The sequence below is a fragment of the Pavona decussata genome, unplaced genomic scaffold (assembly GCF_977016875.1).
Source record: "Pavona decussata unplaced genomic scaffold, jaPavDecu1.1 SCAFFOLD_47, whole genome shotgun sequence".
Classification (NCBI taxonomy): Eukaryota; Metazoa; Cnidaria; class Anthozoa; order Scleractinia; family Agariciidae; genus Pavona; species Pavona decussata.
Genome location: NW_028145469.1, coordinates 1,161,846 through 1,179,210, shown reverse-complemented (window position 1 = coordinate 1,179,210; position 17,365 = coordinate 1,161,846). Strand labels below are relative to the sequence as shown.

General features: G+C 40.6%; 3 protein-coding genes across 3 annotated transcripts; 2 read left to right on the top strand and 1 right to left on the bottom strand.

Annotated features, from left to right (window-relative positions):
• Nucleotides 1-3,150: 3,150 nt before the first annotated feature.
• LOC146482170 (uncharacterized) lies at nucleotides 3,151-6,720 on the top strand. Its single transcript, XM_085107369.1, has 2 exons — nucleotides 3,151-3,656; nucleotides 5,073-6,720. Exons 1-2 carry the CDS (start codon nucleotides 3,151-3,153, stop codon nucleotides 6,229-6,231), a joined length of 1,665 nt encoding a protein of 554 aa, XP_084963495.1. The 3' UTR covers nucleotides 6,232-6,720.
• Nucleotides 6,721-7,366: 646 nt separating this feature from the next.
• On the bottom strand, nucleotides 7,367-10,166 carry LOC146482169 (uncharacterized). The gene is made up of 2 exons (XM_085107451.1): nucleotides 8,917-10,166; nucleotides 7,367-8,386 (listed from the first exon to the last, which is right to left on the bottom strand). Exons 1-2 carry the CDS (start codon nucleotides 9,637-9,639, stop codon nucleotides 7,367-7,369), a joined length of 1,743 nt encoding a protein of 580 aa, XP_084963577.1. The 5' UTR covers nucleotides 9,640-10,166.
• A 993-nt stretch (nucleotides 10,167-11,159) lies between these two features.
• LOC146482168 (uncharacterized) lies at nucleotides 11,160-17,035 on the top strand. Its single transcript, XM_085107367.1, has 2 exons — nucleotides 11,160-14,630; nucleotides 14,714-17,035. The coding sequence occupies exons 1-2, from the start codon at nucleotides 11,160-11,162 to the stop codon at nucleotides 17,033-17,035; spliced, it is 5,793 nt and encodes a 1,930-aa protein (XP_084963493.1).
• Nucleotides 17,036-17,365: the final 330 nt, after the last annotated feature.

The window sequence follows — 17,365 nt, the reverse complement described above, 5'->3', positions numbered from 1 at the left end:
AATTTTGATATAACAAAACATATTAGGCTGGTCCCACCTTTTCAAAAAGTTGCGGTTGATAAGTATTTTCTACATTTTGAGAAAGTAGCAGAGAATCTAAAATGGCCCAAAGATTACTGGACCATGTTATTGCAGAGCGTCGTAACGGGTAAGGCTAGAGAAATTTATACTCAGTTATCAGTACAGCAAGCTTCAAATTATGATTTTGTTAAACAGTTAATTCTGAAGGGTTATGAATTAGTGTCAGAGGCGTACCGACAAAGGTTTCATAATTGTGAGAAAGAAAGTAAACAAACCTATGTGGAATTTACTAGGACAAAAAAACAGTTATTTGATCGCTGGTGTTCCTCGCAGAAGATTAATGATGATTCTAATAAGTTAAGACAACTGATCGTAATTGAGGAGTTTAAAGGGTGTATTCACAGTGATGTTCGAACTTATATTGACAAGCAAAAGGTAGAAACTCTTGATGAAGCTGCCCGTCTTGCCGATGATTACTCTCTGACTCATAGGATTTCATTCGCTGATAAGCCCCACCAGTCCTTTTCTTGCAGTCGTCAAAATGGTTTGCGTTGATCTGGCCAATCAAGAAACCTTGGCAAGCAAGATCCGAAGAAGCAGAATTTTCATGACGAAATACTTTCAAGTCCCAAATTCATTCCACCTGCTCAGAAATCTAAACCGGAAGTGACAAACAAACCTTTTAATTTTGATGTCTGTAATTGCTGTAAAAGGGGTGGTCACTTATTATCAGATTGCTTCAAATTAAAAAGAAAACAGCAGGCACAAACTGAAGCCAAGCTCACTGGTTTTATTACATCTAAGCAAACTATACCTCAAAGTTGTGACAGTCTGGGTGACACACTTCATGAGGTGAAATCTTTTTCAGACTCTGATGATATGAACAGGAATTTTAATCTCCCATCTTAACCTATTATGTAGACTTTTGAACCATTCATTCATGATGGTTTTGTTTCATTGACAAGTGATTTGTCTAGTGCTTCCCCTATTAGAATTTTGAGGGATACTGGGGCCTCACAATCCTTTTTACTGGCAGATACTTTGCCATTTTCTGAACAGTCGTCTGCTGGTGCTAATGTCCTTATTATCAGTAGATTCGTCAGATTATACATCTGTTCCTCTTCATAATGTTTATTTGTCATCAAACATAGTTTCAGGACTTGTTACCCTTGGCATTAGATCTTCTTTACCTTTTGATGGAGTACACCTTCTTCTTCGCAATGACCTTGCAGGGGATAAAGTAGTTGTTAGCCCTTTTATCTATGATAAACCTTGTTTTGATCAGGTTCCTAATCCTATAGAAAGTGAGCATCCGGGATTATACCCGTCATGTGCTGTTACTCGAGCCATGAGTAGAAAAGAGGCTCTTGAAGAGAATACTAGTTCTGAGGTTGACTTGTCTGAAACATTCTTCAGCCAAGCTTTTAAAGTCGATGAGGGATTCAAACCCTCTGAGGGAAGTTTATCTAAAGAAAGTCTTATTAAAGAGCAACATAAAGACCCAGAAATATCCTGCCTGTTTCAAAAGGCTGTTGATGAAAGTGAAATTTCTAAAAATCCTGTTTGTTACTTTGTTGAAAACGATGTGTTGATGCGAAAGTGGAGACCACCTGACGTTCCTGCTGAGGATGAGTGGACTGTCAAGTATCAGGTTGTGATTCCCAAAGCTTACTGGTGGAGATACTTAGCACAACAAATGAAACAACGCTTGCTGGACATCTTGGGGTAAACAAGACCTATCAGAAAATATTGAATCATTTTTATTGGCCTAACCTGAAGAAGGATGTGCCTGAATTTTGTAGGTCTTGTCATACCTGCCAAGTTGTTGGAAAACCTAACCAAGCAATACCAAAAGCCCCACTGCAGCCAATCCTAGCCTTTGAAGAACCGTTCAGCAGGATAATTATTGATTGCGTTGGTCCTCTACCCAAGACGAGATCTGGCAACCAGTATCTGTTGACCATCATGTGTGCATCCACCAGATTTCCTGAAGCCATACCCCTGAGGGATATAAAGGCAAAAACCATTGTGAAAGCTTTGACCAAATTTTTCTCAGTATTTGGCTCTCCAAAGTCCATCCAGTCTAACCAGGGTTCAAACTTCCATGTCCGGTATTTTCCAGCAGGTGATGCATGAACTGGGGATTAAGCAGTACAGGTCCTCTGCTTACCATCCTGAGAGTCAAGGCTCACTTGAAAGATTACACCAGACATACAAGAATATGATTCGCACTTAGTGTTTTGACACTGAAAAGGACTGGGATGAGGGTATTCACTTACTCTTATTTGCAGCAAGAGAGTCTTCAGGAGCCTTTAGGCTTTAGTCCGTTTGAGATCGTTTTTGGACACACTGTGAGAGGGCCTCTTAAGCTTTTTAAGGTAAAGTTCCTTTCTGATAATGTAGATTCTTTAAACCTTTTACAGTATGTTTCAGATTTCCGCACTAAGCTCCCAAGGGCATGTGAATTAGCTAGAGCAAATCTAGTTTCAGCTCAGAAATCTATGAAGGCTAGGTATGATCTTGACTCAGTGGAACGTAAATTTGAGCCAGGCCAGAAGGTTCTTGCTTTACTTCCAGTCCCTGGAAGTCCACTTCAAGCTACATTTTTTGGTCCCTATGTTGTTGAAAAGAAATTAAGAGTGATTGTCAGTAAAAATCAAAGAAATGGTGGCCACGGTCAAAAAATCGATTTCGCTCATACTTTGTAAGTTTGTAGGCCTAGGTAAGTGACTGAAGGATATGAGGTTAGTTTTTTGAAATATTCCATTTAACGGCAGAAAACCACGAAAAACGGTCACCCTACCGGAAGCTCAGATTTCACCTAGCGGAAACTCAAAATTTTACACTTTTCAGCTTCTCGCTACACAGACGTTTACATAGCTGTGAATCTTTCTTAAGTATAATTGAATACATTGATTCTTCCTTAGTCAAACCATGGCAATAACTTATATCTCTACTCATTTATGAGTGAACTGAGACTAATCTCGTACCCAGATCTCCCACGGTCAGGTGGAGGGGAGATCTGGTAAAGTTCGATTTGAGGCCCGGAATACGGGCCTACCCATCGTCCTTTGTCCACCGTGCAGTATGACCGACTGCTCGAAATTGTTATTATTATTGTGTGGTAAAATGGATTTCGAGGGTGCTCTTCGCGCCGTTCTAAGGTCTAGAGGACAAGTAAACTTACGACTTAAATCAAAACAAAAAGAAGCACTGGAAGCGATTGCAGTCAACAAGCGGGATTGTTTAATTGTTCTTCCCACTGGCTACGGTAAATCGCTAATTTATCAGTTGCTTCCTTCCCTTTGTGATCATCTGGCCGATGAAAAATGTGCTGAGAACAATTCAATTGTAATTGTGGTACCTCCACTCAACGCTATCATCGACGATCAACTAAATAAACTTAACTCAATCGGAATAAGTTGTACCAGCTTGCGTCTTTGCGGGAGTGAGGTAGATGGTTGTATTGAAGAAAGTTTGCAGTCAGTCCTAAAAGAAGGAAAATTTCATATTATTTTTGTCCACCCCGAAGTAGCAGTGAGCAACAGGCAGTGCAGGGAGCTATTTTTATCGAAGCTATACCAGGAAAACGTTGTGGCCATTGTGGTAGATGAGGCACACTGCATCATTGAGTGGTAAAGTAGTTTTAATTCTCTACACTTTTTTTTTTTTTACTGATTATGCATCTTGCTGTTAAGTTTAAGCTCAATAGGTGCTTACCATTTAGGCACAGAAATCTAAAACTCGACTTGGAAAGCCAAATGATTCAATGTCATTTCATGTCGAAAGATTCAGAAATTATGAGCTGCCAGTTAAGCTACCCTTTGTTCCCCCACACGGCTGAATTTAATTATTTAAGGTTTTTGCCTGGACCTGATGGTTTTGTGTATAAAAATGGTAAACACCCAATTATGTCCGACGTTAAGAATTCAGCTACAAGTAAGTCTCTTACTCAGACCTCTTGATGCAGTGTGTTTTTAGGGTATGTTTCCTTTGGTGATTCCAAATAGTTGTTGCATTCCTTTTAATAAATTCAAATAAGGATTTCAAATCTGAATGCTTATCAAAAAAGATTCACTGGATTTGATTCTAAATCTTCAGATTTTTTTATCTCTGTTGTTCCTTCTGCGATGGTTTTGACAGTAATCCCTTTAGACAGTGGTATTTGCTTCACTCCCTTCTGATGGAGCTTGATGGCCTGCTTGAGTTCATCAAAAATTAAAGTAATAGGAAGGTGTGAAGGTATTTTGGGGCCATAAAAGTAGCAACATGGAAGATAAATAGAAAAATATATATCCCCACTATTTGTTGCTGTGCCTACAGTGTCTGTGTGTTCAACTAAAATGTTAACCATTTTCTGCAACGAAACAGCAATGTATCCTCCCTCCACAGTAAGCCCTTCAATTTCTATGACTTTAAAACTTCCCTAAGTAACACAATTATCAAATTGTGATAGGCAAATCTTACTTGCAGAAAACTAGTGGGGAACTAAAGAATTAAATTAATGTTCAAAAAGCTCAAAGCAACACTGCTGAGATTTCTAGATAAATTCATTTTTAAAAACCTTGAAAACAATTCAATGAGAAAAATCATTTTCTTGTATTGATGTTTGCCCCCCTGATGTCATTAAGTCATAAATCTTAATATTAAGCCAGCCACACAAAGGTATGTTTTTACATCACAAAAAATATCAAAACAGTGAACCTTGAACATTACCCCAGTAGTGAACATTATCAAATTTCGCCCAATATAATATCTATGCAGGATCAAGGAGAGGTGGTGAAATTTGTTATTCAGCAACCTCCCTGTAATGCTACTACAGTATGAAAAATGTACATATAAAGACTATTGCAGCTTCTTTTATGCTTCGTCCTTCCAACAACCTACATGTATTGAAGAGGCTTACTTAATTGATACTCCCTTTTTGATTCAACTTTCTTGTTATCCATATTCTAGTTACCAAATTGAAATTGTCTCATTGTTAAGGTAAGAATAGTGGCATTCCAGTGTTCGACTACAGCAAGCATTTTCTTACTTATATTTTTGTCTAGGGGGCACAACTTCAGAGAAGATTACAGTAAACTAGGAACACTTTCCTCAGTATTCCCCACAGCTAAGATTGTTGCCATGACAGCAACAGCAACAAAGGAGTACCAAGCGACTATCATAAAAAGTTTGAATATGAAAGATCCCAAACTTGTTACTGCAAATCCTGACAGGGCTAACATTTTTTATGAAGTACTGCAAAGGCCCTCGTTTCTCAAACAAAGTAATGTTGACCAGTTTGAAGAAATCCTTTTGCCCATAGCAGATGAACTTATCACCTCCAATGTTAAAATGCCTGTCACTATTATATACTCATCATTAGAACTGTGTGGAGTTGGGTATGCCTTTATGGATAGAAAGCTTGGGGATCACCAGTTCTACCCTATTGGGGCTTCCCAAATTCCTCAAAACAGACTGTTTGCTCAGTTTCATTCTCCACAGACTGAACAAATGAAAAGTGAAATTATAAATAGCATTGTGACAGAATCATGCACACAAAGAGTAATATTTGCCACAGTGGCCTTTGGAATGGGGGTTGATTCTCCTTGTGTTCAAAGGGTGATTCATTTTGGCGTTCCCCGGACTATGGAAACTTTTTTCCAAGAAAGTGGAAGAGCTGGAAGAGATGGGAGACCTGCCACATCAACCCTTTACTTTAACAACAATGATATTGGTGCCAATATTGAAGGAATGGAACCCATTATGAAAGATTACTGTAAAAACCCCAGAAATACATGCCGGAGAAAAATTGTGCTTAACCACTTTGAGTTTGGCATTCCGAGTGCTCAAGAGAAACACAGCTGCTGTGACATCTGTCGAAATGACTGTCAGTGTTCTGAATGTGTTGAGTTGCATAAAGGTGTTTTGGCCCTTGGAAATATTTGCATCACTGATAGGAACTTGCTTCTCTCTGGAAATCAGGTTGAAGAAATTAAGTTAGAGCTTATAAGATATAAAGAAGAAGTCGAGGCCAGTGATAACTATCTGTGTCTGAGCATGTGCTCGGGACTAACAATGGAAGTAATTGATGAAGTGTGTTCAACACTTCGAGGACTCTGTACTCTTGATAGTGTAATGAAGAAACTCCCAGTTTGGAGAAAAAAACATGCTGAAAAGATTTTACAAGTCATAACTGATGTCACATCCAAAGAGGCATGCCCTTAAGTACATCAAAATAATCTTTTTGCAGCTGGGGATATCAAAGGCAAAACTAAAAATTTGGTTGAAACTGTGTTAAACAAAGTAAAGTGAGTTTGGGAAAATTAATTGGAGGGTTACTTAATAGCCCTCCATTAATTTCCCAAATACACTATACCTTTAGTTACTAAACAGTCACATATTTGCCACCATATTTTTAGTTTTGCCTTTCCCAGCTTCTGCAAAAAGACTATTTTTCTTCCATAAAGTGAAGTGAACTTTGACTAGGAGACTGTCTAGTACATATTAATATTCCTTTCAGGCCAGGATGCTTGTACAACTTAGTTCATTTCTGCCTTGCTGGTATGGATACTGTCCTTGCTGTAAGATTGTCCTCAGATTGTCAAAGCAGTTACCAAAGCTTCACCTCTTGGCCACTTGTTCACTTTTTGGACACCATCTTCTGATATGTCAGCTACTGGAAAAATTTTAATTTACTAAATACAATGATAAAGTGTAGGGGGTGAACCCAAAAAATCTTCTGTGTAGGGGACAGGGAGAGGGGGAGGGTGGGTATGTATATATTTTTTTGAACAACACAATGTAAAAAAAATTGATTAACTGTAAGGGATAGACAAACTGCAAGCAATCTTGTAACAATTTGATATTCATAAGAAGTAATTTACTAAATACAATGATAAAGTGTAGGGGGTGAACCCAAAAAATCTTCTGTGTAGGGGACAGGGGGAGGGGGAGGGTGGGTAGGTATGTATATATTTTTTTGAACAACACAACGTAAAAAAATTGATTAACTGTAAGGGATAGACAAACTGCAAGCAATCTTGTAACAATTTGATATTCATAAGAAGTAATTTACTAAATACAATGATAAAGTGTAGGGGGTGAACCCAAAAAATCTTCTGTGTAGGGGACAGGGGGAGGGGGAGGGTGGGTATGTATGTATATATTTTTTTGAACAACACAATGTAAAAAAATTGATAAACTGTAAGGGATAGACAAACTGCAAGCAATCTTGTATCAATTTCATATTCATAAGAAGTGAGCAAATTAAATGAAATTGTTAGTGGTACAGTAAGTTAAGTTTTCAACTTTCTATGATAATATTAACTAAATTTCACCCTTGTCTTGGTATTGAACTCACTTAATCATCTGCATCAGACGATTCAGATTCTTCATTTTCAGGAGTTACAGGTAGACCTCTTGCAAGCTGTCTCTTATGCCTTTCAAGCCACCGAAAAAATTCACCCAAGTTAATTTTCTCTCTGACACTCTTTAACATTCCTGGGAATGAAGGATGAGGCTCATGCAGTGGAATGCATTTGAATGGCCTTAGCAACCTCAGATCCCCCAGCATAATCCTTTCATCTCTGACAGCACTTTTTTTAGTGTGAGCAGTTGATGGTGGGTTGACATTTGAACTCTCATCATAAGCATAAAAGGATTCAGTGACCCCAGTGACTGACATTGAGCTACGAAGCACAGCCTTCTCAGTTTTGTTTGCCCCCATTGATGTTATCAGGGTTTTTGTGCTCTTGATGGTATGCTCCATTTCCAAATCATTTGGCATGTTGGCTCCAAGTTTTCCTTTCTTGTTGGTCTCTCTTCCCCATATCACGCGCTCAGACATTTGATGTGTCAGCATGCACTTGACCAAAGTTAGGAAGTACATCCCTTCAATTGCATACTTTGACAAGTTATTATTGGCTTTGAAAACCCACAATAGGTACTTCCAGTTAATTACATTTCTATCCCCATCACCCTCATGAATTGTGTCATTCAGCTGTGTGAGAAACACAAACAGTTCAATTAGAGAGAGGCCATAGTTCTGTACTTTGTCATCAACTGTCACACCTAAGTGAAAAACATGGCAGTCAACAAATTTTCCAAGCACTTTGTCAAAGTGTTCCTTCTTTGCCTCCACACTTGCATTTTGTTCAGGCAAGTTTTTTGTTGGCTCACTTTCAGTTTTCTCCATACCAAAGAATTCTAGGAATGCTTCCACCAAGTAGGCCCTTCCAACTGAGACAAAGAACTCCTCATATGCATCAGGGTTGTTTTTGACAGTTGTTGGGACATTGTAGCGCATAATCCGCTCTCTAAAATACTTCAGTGTGCCAATTTCACGTGCTGAATTCTGGTTCATCAGGACATCATTTATTAGCTGTTAATCAATATTAGTAACATAATATTATTATATAATTATTTTGCTCAGTGGAGTCTAAACTCCATAATTTAAAAGCAGGCTCTTAAATTTATGTTTTTCCAATTAATTTCAAAAAATATATTTTAAGACCAGTTTTGTATAAAAGAGGTTTTGATTTGTTTAAATCTGCACTGGAGAACAGATTAGCTACTATCATATAAGGTACTCTATTTTGTTAATTTCAAAGAAAATTTTGTTTCTTTGTTTTGTTTTTGTTTTGCCCGGCCTGGATAACACAATTTTGTTCCATACTTTTGTGGAGCAATTCAATCAGCTGGGGCGTGTTGCCTGATGAGGCTGAACTTAGTTTGCTCTTTTGTACATGTGTTTATATGGTTAAACAGTATAATAACAGGAACAACTAGAAAAGGAATTTGTGAAGTATCTGAAGTCATATGATGGCAACTATAGACTTAGTAGTTTTCCTGTCACCTATATTGTATGATATAAGCATCATAAACAAAATTATGTTTTGGTTTTATACTTACAGTTAAGAATGCTTGTTTCGTATGGAACAACTCTATTACATCAGGCTGAGTATGTTCCAGTCGGTCCTTAGAAGTGTGAGCTCCAGCCCTCAGTTTGCGCCCATAAGTAAATCGCACTCTTGTCAATTGATCACCACCAGATGGACAGTTGAAGTCAGCTGGGATGCAGGTCTCTCTTTCAAGGTCTTCATTTTCACTAGCAGCTCTAAAAATGGTTTCAAATGTGGCTTCATGACTTGCCAAGATGTCTACCACATCTGAATATTTTTTCTCATCTTTAAATTGAACTGGAAGTGGAAACACCTCTGACTTTGAGCTCATTTCCTTAGTGTACCAGTGGAGAATGTGCTGTGGTACCAACTTCTTGACTGCTGCAAATTGAGGTTGCTTGAAGAACTCTAGAAATATTCTCCCCACAAGAACTTTGAAATCTGACTGAAGTTTCTTGACTTCTTCTGGAGTGAGGAGGTAATTCTCGTTTGAAAAGGTCTGGATATCACCAAGTGGCCTGACATTGTCCAAGTGGCTGAAATCAATCCTGTCAAAAACAACAATGCTTGCAAACCAGTTGTGTTGCTTGTTTCTGTGATCTACCCTCATATTCTTCACTGTTGTTTTGCAGTTCAAATTATCATTAACAGTGTAGAATTTCCTTCCCTTTTTGACCAGTTCTACAATCTTGTCATGGAAGTGCCCTCCCATCAAGTCCAGTAGATTGATCATGGAAGTGTGTGACAAGCATACCCCTTCTTTTTCAAAACGTCCATAACTCTGAAATATGTAGAAAATAGAAATATGCAGAGTTGTTTTGCGTAAAATACATCTGTTGTTACATCTTCTAATGTTCTGTTATCCTGGACAATCAGAATTTTTAGCTCTTTCATCACCACACTCACTTAGCAACATAGTTGAAGTGATTTGTGGCAATCTTTTAACTCTTTACTTAATTACCCTGGAAATACAGTAGACAATATAATATTTATACTCAAGATCTGGATTTGAGATTAGGTTGAAATGTTTTTCAATTTACAACTGATTTGGACTACTCAATAAGTGTTTATTATTAGGACTTCAATTCTTGAGGCCCCTATTGACTCCTGTGGGAAATAACTTATCCCAGTGTGCTCTTAAAGTTTGGTACCAGTTACCGAGACCTTCTCTGTATATCAATGAGGTAACTCCAGTCAATTTAGAAAAGGTGTGTAAAAGGTTCTTAAAACACTGACCCTACTGAGAGGTCTATTTAAGGATAGAAAATCGAAAGAACTGTGTGATCAGGTCGTTATTTCTTTTCTGTAATATAGAAGTCAAGCATCAAGGGAACCCGCTTTTAAGGAGTACACTGGGATCACCATACCAAAAAAGGGGTAAAAAAGATTCCCAATTTAAGGAATGGAGAACCTGCAAAACCATACCCTATTCTATAGCACATACCAAAATAGCTTACAAATGAGAGTTCCTCCCAGTGGGGTAAAAAAGCACTATACAAGAGACATACCATCTTATCTGCATGTCCATGACATAAAATCAGGGTGTTCATTCTTTGAACAAGACTAAGTTGTTGGTTAGCTTGGTGTACCATCAATGCATAAGCTAGACCAATAGCTGGAACCCTGGTTTCTCCCTTCTTTGATTTGTTGAGTTGCTCCCGATGTGAAGGTGCACATATGGCAACAATGAAATCAAGAATGTCAGGACATTTCTCTTCACCTTCTTCGAGAATCTTGAACCAAGAAAAGGTTTTCAATGCATTGCATGTTTTGTCCTTTAAAACAGAAGGCTTCTCTCCCCTCTTAGTTTTTCCCAGATTCTCACATTGCTCTGCCACTCCTTGAAGAAACCTCCTCTTTAAATGGTCTCTTAATGATGACTCCCATATGGTGTCTGCAAGTATCTGTGAATCCCTCAATGAAAGTGCAATGGATAATGTCTTGCATTCATTCTCTGTGTTACCGCCATAAAATCGTCAGACTTTATTTTGATTGTTTACATCTTAATGACATTTCGTGTAATCGGACATGACGTTGTTTTTTTGTTTTTGTACCCGGATGAGAGCACATGGCATGGTTTTTGTGGAAATGTACTACGGATTGTAAGTTTTTTACAGCTGGTGTAAAATGCTTGTAGTCATTAAAAAGTCATCAAAATGTTACCCGAGGTAAGAGATTTGGATTTGGGAGCCGCGGGAACATTTTTCTGGTCCTAAACGAACCGGATACGACGAGTGAATCGAAGAATTTGTCATGGAATCGACCGATCCGACCGATGGCGGTCTGCATTTGGAAGTGCGTGGAACTATGAATACACAAATTGTTATCCTGAGAAACAAGCGAGCGTCTGTGAAGCGACGAATTACGAATACCATTAAGAAATTGAACAGTTCTATCGAGCAGTTTGGAAGAAAGGCCATTATCCGCGGATATGTTCATATTCTGGAAGAATGTATAAACGAAGCACGTGTTCTAAATGATCGACTGGTGGCTGTTATTCCGGAAAACGAGCACGAAAAAGCCCTCACTTGGTACGAAGTGGAACTGGAAAGAGTTCAGGAAGTGAAATTAGAGGCTGAAGCCCATCTTGAGCAAAGAGCAGACGAAAGCGTTAGTGGATTGAGCTCGCTAAAGGCGAGTAAAATTTCGAGTAGAAGTGCTCATGAAATCCGAGCAAAGGTGACTTCGGCGGAAATCAAAGCAAAACAACTTGCTATGGAGGAACAGCGACGAAAGCAAGAGTTTGAGCAACAATTGGAGCTAAAAAGGAAACTTGAACTGGTCCAATACGAAGCTGAGAGAGTTAGATTTGAAGCCGAAGAAAGGAGAAAAACTCAAGAAGCCGAAGACGAGGCTGCACGCCTTGCAGCCGAAGCTGAAATCCTTGAAAAGGCAGCAAACACTGTTAGGTATGATCACGAGTCTTTATCTAATCGATTGCTTGATTTTGAGGATGATTCTTTGGAAATAATTCCTTCTTCTACTGCTGAACAGTGTGTGGTCTCTCAACCACCCCCTGGTCTTGTGAAACAAGCACAAACAAGTTGTGAAACTGCGTTGTCAACTAATAACACCTCGTGTACTGTTACATCATCCCCATCGTTTCAACAACCAAAGTTTAGTATCCCATTTGTTGGTCCTTTGAGTAAGTCAAGGCCTGTAAAGGTGCTACAGTCATGGATTGGAGATTTGCCTAATTCATGTTCTCAGCCTGACATTACACCAGTTATAGCTGACCAAAAACAAGTGATTTATGGCTATTCTACACGTGATTGTCTTCCCAAGCTACAGCTTAGCAAGTTTGATGGAGATCCCTTGCATTGGTCTGACTGGTCATCAATGTTTAAATCAATTGTTCATGATGCTAATCTCTCCCTTAATGAAAAGATGCAACATCTTCAGAACTCTGTGGTCGGTAAAGCTAAGTCTGCAATTGAAGGGTATGGTTACAGTGGAGATTCTTACTACGAGGCACTGAAGGAATTGGAAAGCAGGTTTGGAAAACCTTCTCTTGTTGTAAAAGTCACGCTGGACAGATTGAGAAAAACTGCACGACTACAGAATGACAAACCCCATGAAGTGAGGAATCTATCAGATGTGGTGTCAACCACTGTGTGGACTTTCAAGAGGTTTGGATACGAGAATGATCTGGCAGCTGAAGCTAACCTTTCTCTTGCGGTGGATAAGCTGTCCCCAGAACTCAGAGTTAAATGGAAAGACTACATCAAGGCTACAAACCAGCAGCGACCGACCCTGGTTGACTTGTGCAACTGGTTGAAAGGGCAGGCAGAGATCTATGATGATTGCTATACAAGGATATCAAGCCCTAAGTTCCCATTTCAGCCCTTTAAGAACAAATTTCGGTCAGGTATTCCCAGTGGAGGAACTGAAAGGCAGAGCACTTTCTCTGGTAATTATTCATCTCATCAGAAGCCTACAAAATTGTGCCTTTTGGGAGACGGACAGCAACATAACTTGTCTGATTGTTCCAAATTCAAAGCTATGAGTGTTGAGGAACGTCTCAGTGAAGTTCAGAAACATAAGTTGTGTTTTCGTTGCCTTCAATCTGGGCATTGGCTCAACAACTGTCCTAATAGGAAGCAGTGTGGTGTCAATGGATGTACGCGACCTCACAATGCATTATTGCACTCTATAAGGAGCGTCACCCCCTTGGAAAGGAGTGATTCCGTAGCAGCAACCTCATCCAATGAACATTCTAGCGCATCTCATAGAAACAGAGACTCAGTTTTGTTACAAGTGGTACCTGTAACACTTTATGGTCCAAAGGGATACTTCAACACGTATGCAATGTTAGACACTGGAAGCACATGCAGTTTGCTGTTAGCAGATGTTGCCCGTAACCTTGGTTTGGATGGTCCGTTAGAAAGCGTGTTGTTAAATGGAATTCAGAAAACATCCGAACTGTTGACAAGGCGTGTAAGTTTACAAGTCAGTCCATTGAACGATCTTGGTAATCGATTTGATGTGGATGGAGTCCTGGTAGTTGATCGCCTGAATGTACCTGAAAGAAAGGTGGAACTCAAGGAAATACAGGAGAAATGGCCACACCTGTTGGACTTAGAGTTGACCGAAGTTGCTGGAACACAGGTCACTCTACTTCTAGGCAGTGATGTCCCAGAGCTTATTGTGCCACTGGAAACCCGAAGTGGACCGAAAGGGTCACCAATTGGAATTCGTACTGAACTTGGGTGGGCTATTACTGGCCGCCTACCTGGTTATATTCAAGACAGTGAGTCAGTTTGTAAAGTTCATGTGGTGACTGCGGATGAAGAGCTCCATGAAACAGTGAAATCTTGGTGGCGGACTGAGAACTTTGGTTGCCGCTATGACTATGATACCCAACATTCAGTTGAGGATGCAAATGTCATGAAGTTTCTGAATGAGAAAACCCGAAAGGTGGATGGTCGATATGAGGTTCCGTTGATTTGGAAAGATCAGAACATCAGACTCCCTGACAACCGCATTGTGGCAGTCCATCGTCTTAATCTTCTGGAAAGGAGACTCCAACGAGATCCTGAGTTAGCAGCTGCCTATGAGAAAACCATCAGCTCAGACTTAGAGAAAGGGTACATCAAGAAGCTGACTAAGGAAGAAGTAAATGCACCCGTGAAGCACAAATGGTATCTGCCTCATCACCCTGTTCTAAATCCCAGCAAACCTGGAAAGGTTAGACGAGTATGTGATGCTGCTGCTAAGTTTCAAGGCTCATCACTAAACAGTCATCTTCTGAGTGGTCCAGACTTAATGAACAATCTTGTGGGAATTTTCATGCGATTTCGAGAGGATCGGATTGCAATTTCTGGAGACATCGAAGCGATGTTTAATCAAGTTGCTGTCCCGCCAGAGGATCAAGCTGCCCTTCGTTTTCTGTGGCGTCAATCACCTGGATCTGAAGCAGAAGTCTATCAATACCAGCGTCACATCTTTGGAGCCAAGTGTGCACCAACTTGTTCTAACTATGCGCTTCTTAGAAGTGCAGAAGAAAATAAACTGCAGTTTCCAACTGCTGCCCTTGCAGTAAAGCGAAACTTCTACATGGATGACTTCTTCAAGTCCGTGGAATCGAGCAGCAAAGCTCTGGAGCTGCAACAGCAACTGGTTGCAATGCTGAAGCTTGCAGGATTTAACTTGACCAAATGGATCTCAAATGAGAAGGAAGTGATCGAGCGTATACCAGTATCAGAGAGAGCTCCCTCTGTAAAGGTGGTTGAAGAAGAAATTGTCATGCCTGTGGAACGTGCTCTTGGTGTCATTTGGGACACTAATTCTGACTGTTTTGTCTACAGGGGGTTAAAAGGGACTTGGCAGACACGCGACGCAAAATTCTGAGTCTGATAGCATCATTGTTCGATCCAATTGGGTTCCTGGCTCCATTCCTGGTGCGAGCAAAAATCCTTCTTCAACAAGTGTGGCAGTTTGGTATTGGCTGGGATGATGCACCACCACCAGAATTCCTCATAGAGTGGTCCAAATGGCAGGAGGAACTGGAGGGGCTTTCAGAATTCTTTGTTCCCCGTTTTTATCGTCATGTTGTGGACAATCCATCTGTTATTGAGCTGCATGTATTTGGAGATGCCAGTGAACTGGCATTCTGCTCAGTAGCTTACTTTAGATTCAGCTATGCCAGTGGAGCTGTGAGGTGTGCCTTTGTTACAGCTAAGACGCGAGTAGCACCCAAGAAGCCGTTGAGCATTCCTAAGCTTGAACTGCAGGCCGCAGTATTGAGTGCGAGGTTATCTGCTGTAGTAATCAAGGAGCATGATTACAACATTGATTCTAAATACCTTTGGACTGACAGTAGCACTGTATTTCAGTGGATTCGTGGGGAGTCAAAGCGCCACCCTGCATTTATCGCTAATCGAATTGGTGAGATTCTGGACATGACGGAACCCAGTCAATGGAACCACTGTCCTGGTCCATTAAACCCTGCAGATGATGGAAGCAGGGGACTTCCGGTTAGATCGATCGGGTCAGAGAGCAGGTGGCTAAATGGTCCGGCCTTCCTACATCTCCCTGAAGAGAAGTGGCCAAAGGGGAATTCAAAACTTGAGGCCTCCAACCAACCTATGAATGACCTGCAAACCCAAGAAATGGCAGTAAATTGGACTGGTGCAGTGCAAGATTCAAGGCGTAAATTCATTTCTTTGGATAAGTACTCATCCTTGACGCGACTCCTCAGAGTAACTGCCTTCAGTTTTCGGTTTATTTACAACTGCAGACGCTCAGTGGCTGAACGTCGAATTGGTCTGTTGTCAGTTGAAGAGTTGGAGCAAGCTCGGAAATTCTGGATCCGCAAGGCTCAAGCAGAGTCCTTTCCCCAAGAAGTTGCCACTCTTAAGAAAATTCTACCCATTTCAAGCAAGAGCAAATTGGTTTCTCTTTCACCCTTCTTGGACGAAGAAGGAATGGTTCGTGTTGGTGGTCGGATTGAGAGAGCCAATATACCATATTCTGGCCGCCACCCTTTGGTGTTGTCACCTGAGCATGAGCTGAGCCGTCTTATCATCATAAACTGCCATGAGAAGCTTAAACATGAAGGCGTTGGACATGTCCGAAACGAATTAAGACAACAGTACTGGATTCTGCGCTGCCGTGCAACAGTACGAAAGATTCTGTATCAGTGCTCTTATTGCAGAAGGCGAAGAGCAAAACCAGAAGCACCATTGATGGCTGGCCTTCCCTCTGATCGTCTACAAGTTGCACCGGCATTCTCGAAAGTTGGAGTAGATTTCTTTGGTCCACTAAAAGTGAAGCATCTCAGGAAGGAAGAAAAGAGATATGGTTGCCTCTTTACTTGTCTTGTGACAAGAGGTGTGCATTTGGAAGTTGCGCACTCTTTGTCTACTGACTCTTTCATCATGTGTCTTCGACGGTTTATAGCAAGACGAGGTAAACCAACTGTCATCTACTCTGACAATGGAACAAACTTCGTGGGAGCCAACCGCGAGTTAAAAGAATGCCTTTGTGAGTGGAATCAAGATCGAATTGCAAATACGCTGAGCCAAGAAGGAATTCAGTGGGTATTTAATCCACCCGCCGCACCCCATATGGGGGGAATATGGGAGCGTTTGGTGAGGTCTTGTAAGAAAGCCCTTGATGCTGTCCTGCGGAATCAAGTCCTCACGGATGAAGTATTAGTGACCGCCATTACTGAAGTTGAGTGGCTAGTCAACAGTCGTCCTTTGACTGAAGTCAGCTCTGATGTGGAGGATCTTGAAGCGCTGACTCCAAATCATTTTATTATTGGTAGAGCATCTCCTAATCTGCCACCTGGTATTTTTGCTGAAAAAGAGATATCGTCTCAGAAGCGTTGGCGTCAGGCACAAGTTATCACCGCCCACATCTGGAATCGTTGGTTGCGAGAGTATCTGCCTGGTTTAGCTGTTCGCAAGAAGTGGTTTCAACCTATGGCGAATGTTAAGATTGGTGATTTGGTGCTTGTGGTAGACTATGGAACCCCGAGAGGCTCCTGGCCTCTTGGCAGAATTGTGAGAGTTTTCCCTGGCCACGACAATGTCGTGAGATCAGCTGAAGTGAAGACCAAGTTTGGTTTGATGAAGCGTCCTGTTGTGAAACTAGCCCTCCTAGAAGAGTGTTCGCCCATTTAACTCAGCCGAACACGGGGGGAGGATGTTACCGCCATAAAATCGTCAGACTTTATTTTGATTGTTTACATCTTAATGACATTTCGTGTAATCGGACATGACGTTGTTTTTTTGTTTTTGTACCCGGATGAGAGCACATGGCATGGTTTTTGTGGAAATGTACTACGGATTGTAAGTTTTTTACAGCTGGTGTAAAATGCTTGTAGTCATTAAAAAGTCATCAAAACGTTACCCGAGGTAAGAGATTTGGATTTGGGAGCCGTGGGAACACTCTGTTAAAGAGTGACGTTTCTTGAACTAAAAAATAAACATATAGTTGCATACTTTAAACAA

What these genes read in the sequence shown, in the direction of transcription:
- LOC146482170 (XM_085107369.1), top strand. Translation starts at nt 3,151, where the DNA reads ATGGATTTCGAGGGTGCTCTTCGCGCCGTTCTAAGGTCTAGAGGACAA. An exon ending in GCACACTGCATCATTGAGTG is followed by an intron (nt 3,657 to 5,072) that starts GTAAAGTAGTTT and finishes ATTTTTGTCTAG; the next exon opens with GGGGCACAACTTCAGAGAAG.
- LOC146482169 (XM_085107451.1), bottom strand. Translation starts at nt 9,639, where the DNA reads ATGATCAATCTACTGGACTTGATGGGAGGGCACTTCCATGACAAGATT. An exon ending in CGAAACAAGCATTCTTAACT is followed by an intron (nt 8,387 to 8,916) that starts GTAAGTATAAAA and finishes ATTGATTAACAG; the next exon opens with CTAATAAATGATGTCCTGAT.
- LOC146482168 (XM_085107367.1), top strand. Translation starts at nt 11,160, where the DNA reads ATGGAATCGACCGATCCGACCGATGGCGGTCTGCATTTGGAAGTGCGT. An exon ending in AGAGAGCTCCCTCTGTAAAG is followed by an intron (nt 14,631 to 14,713) that starts GTGGTTGAAGAA and finishes TTTTGTCTACAG; the next exon opens with GGGGTTAAAAGGGACTTGGC.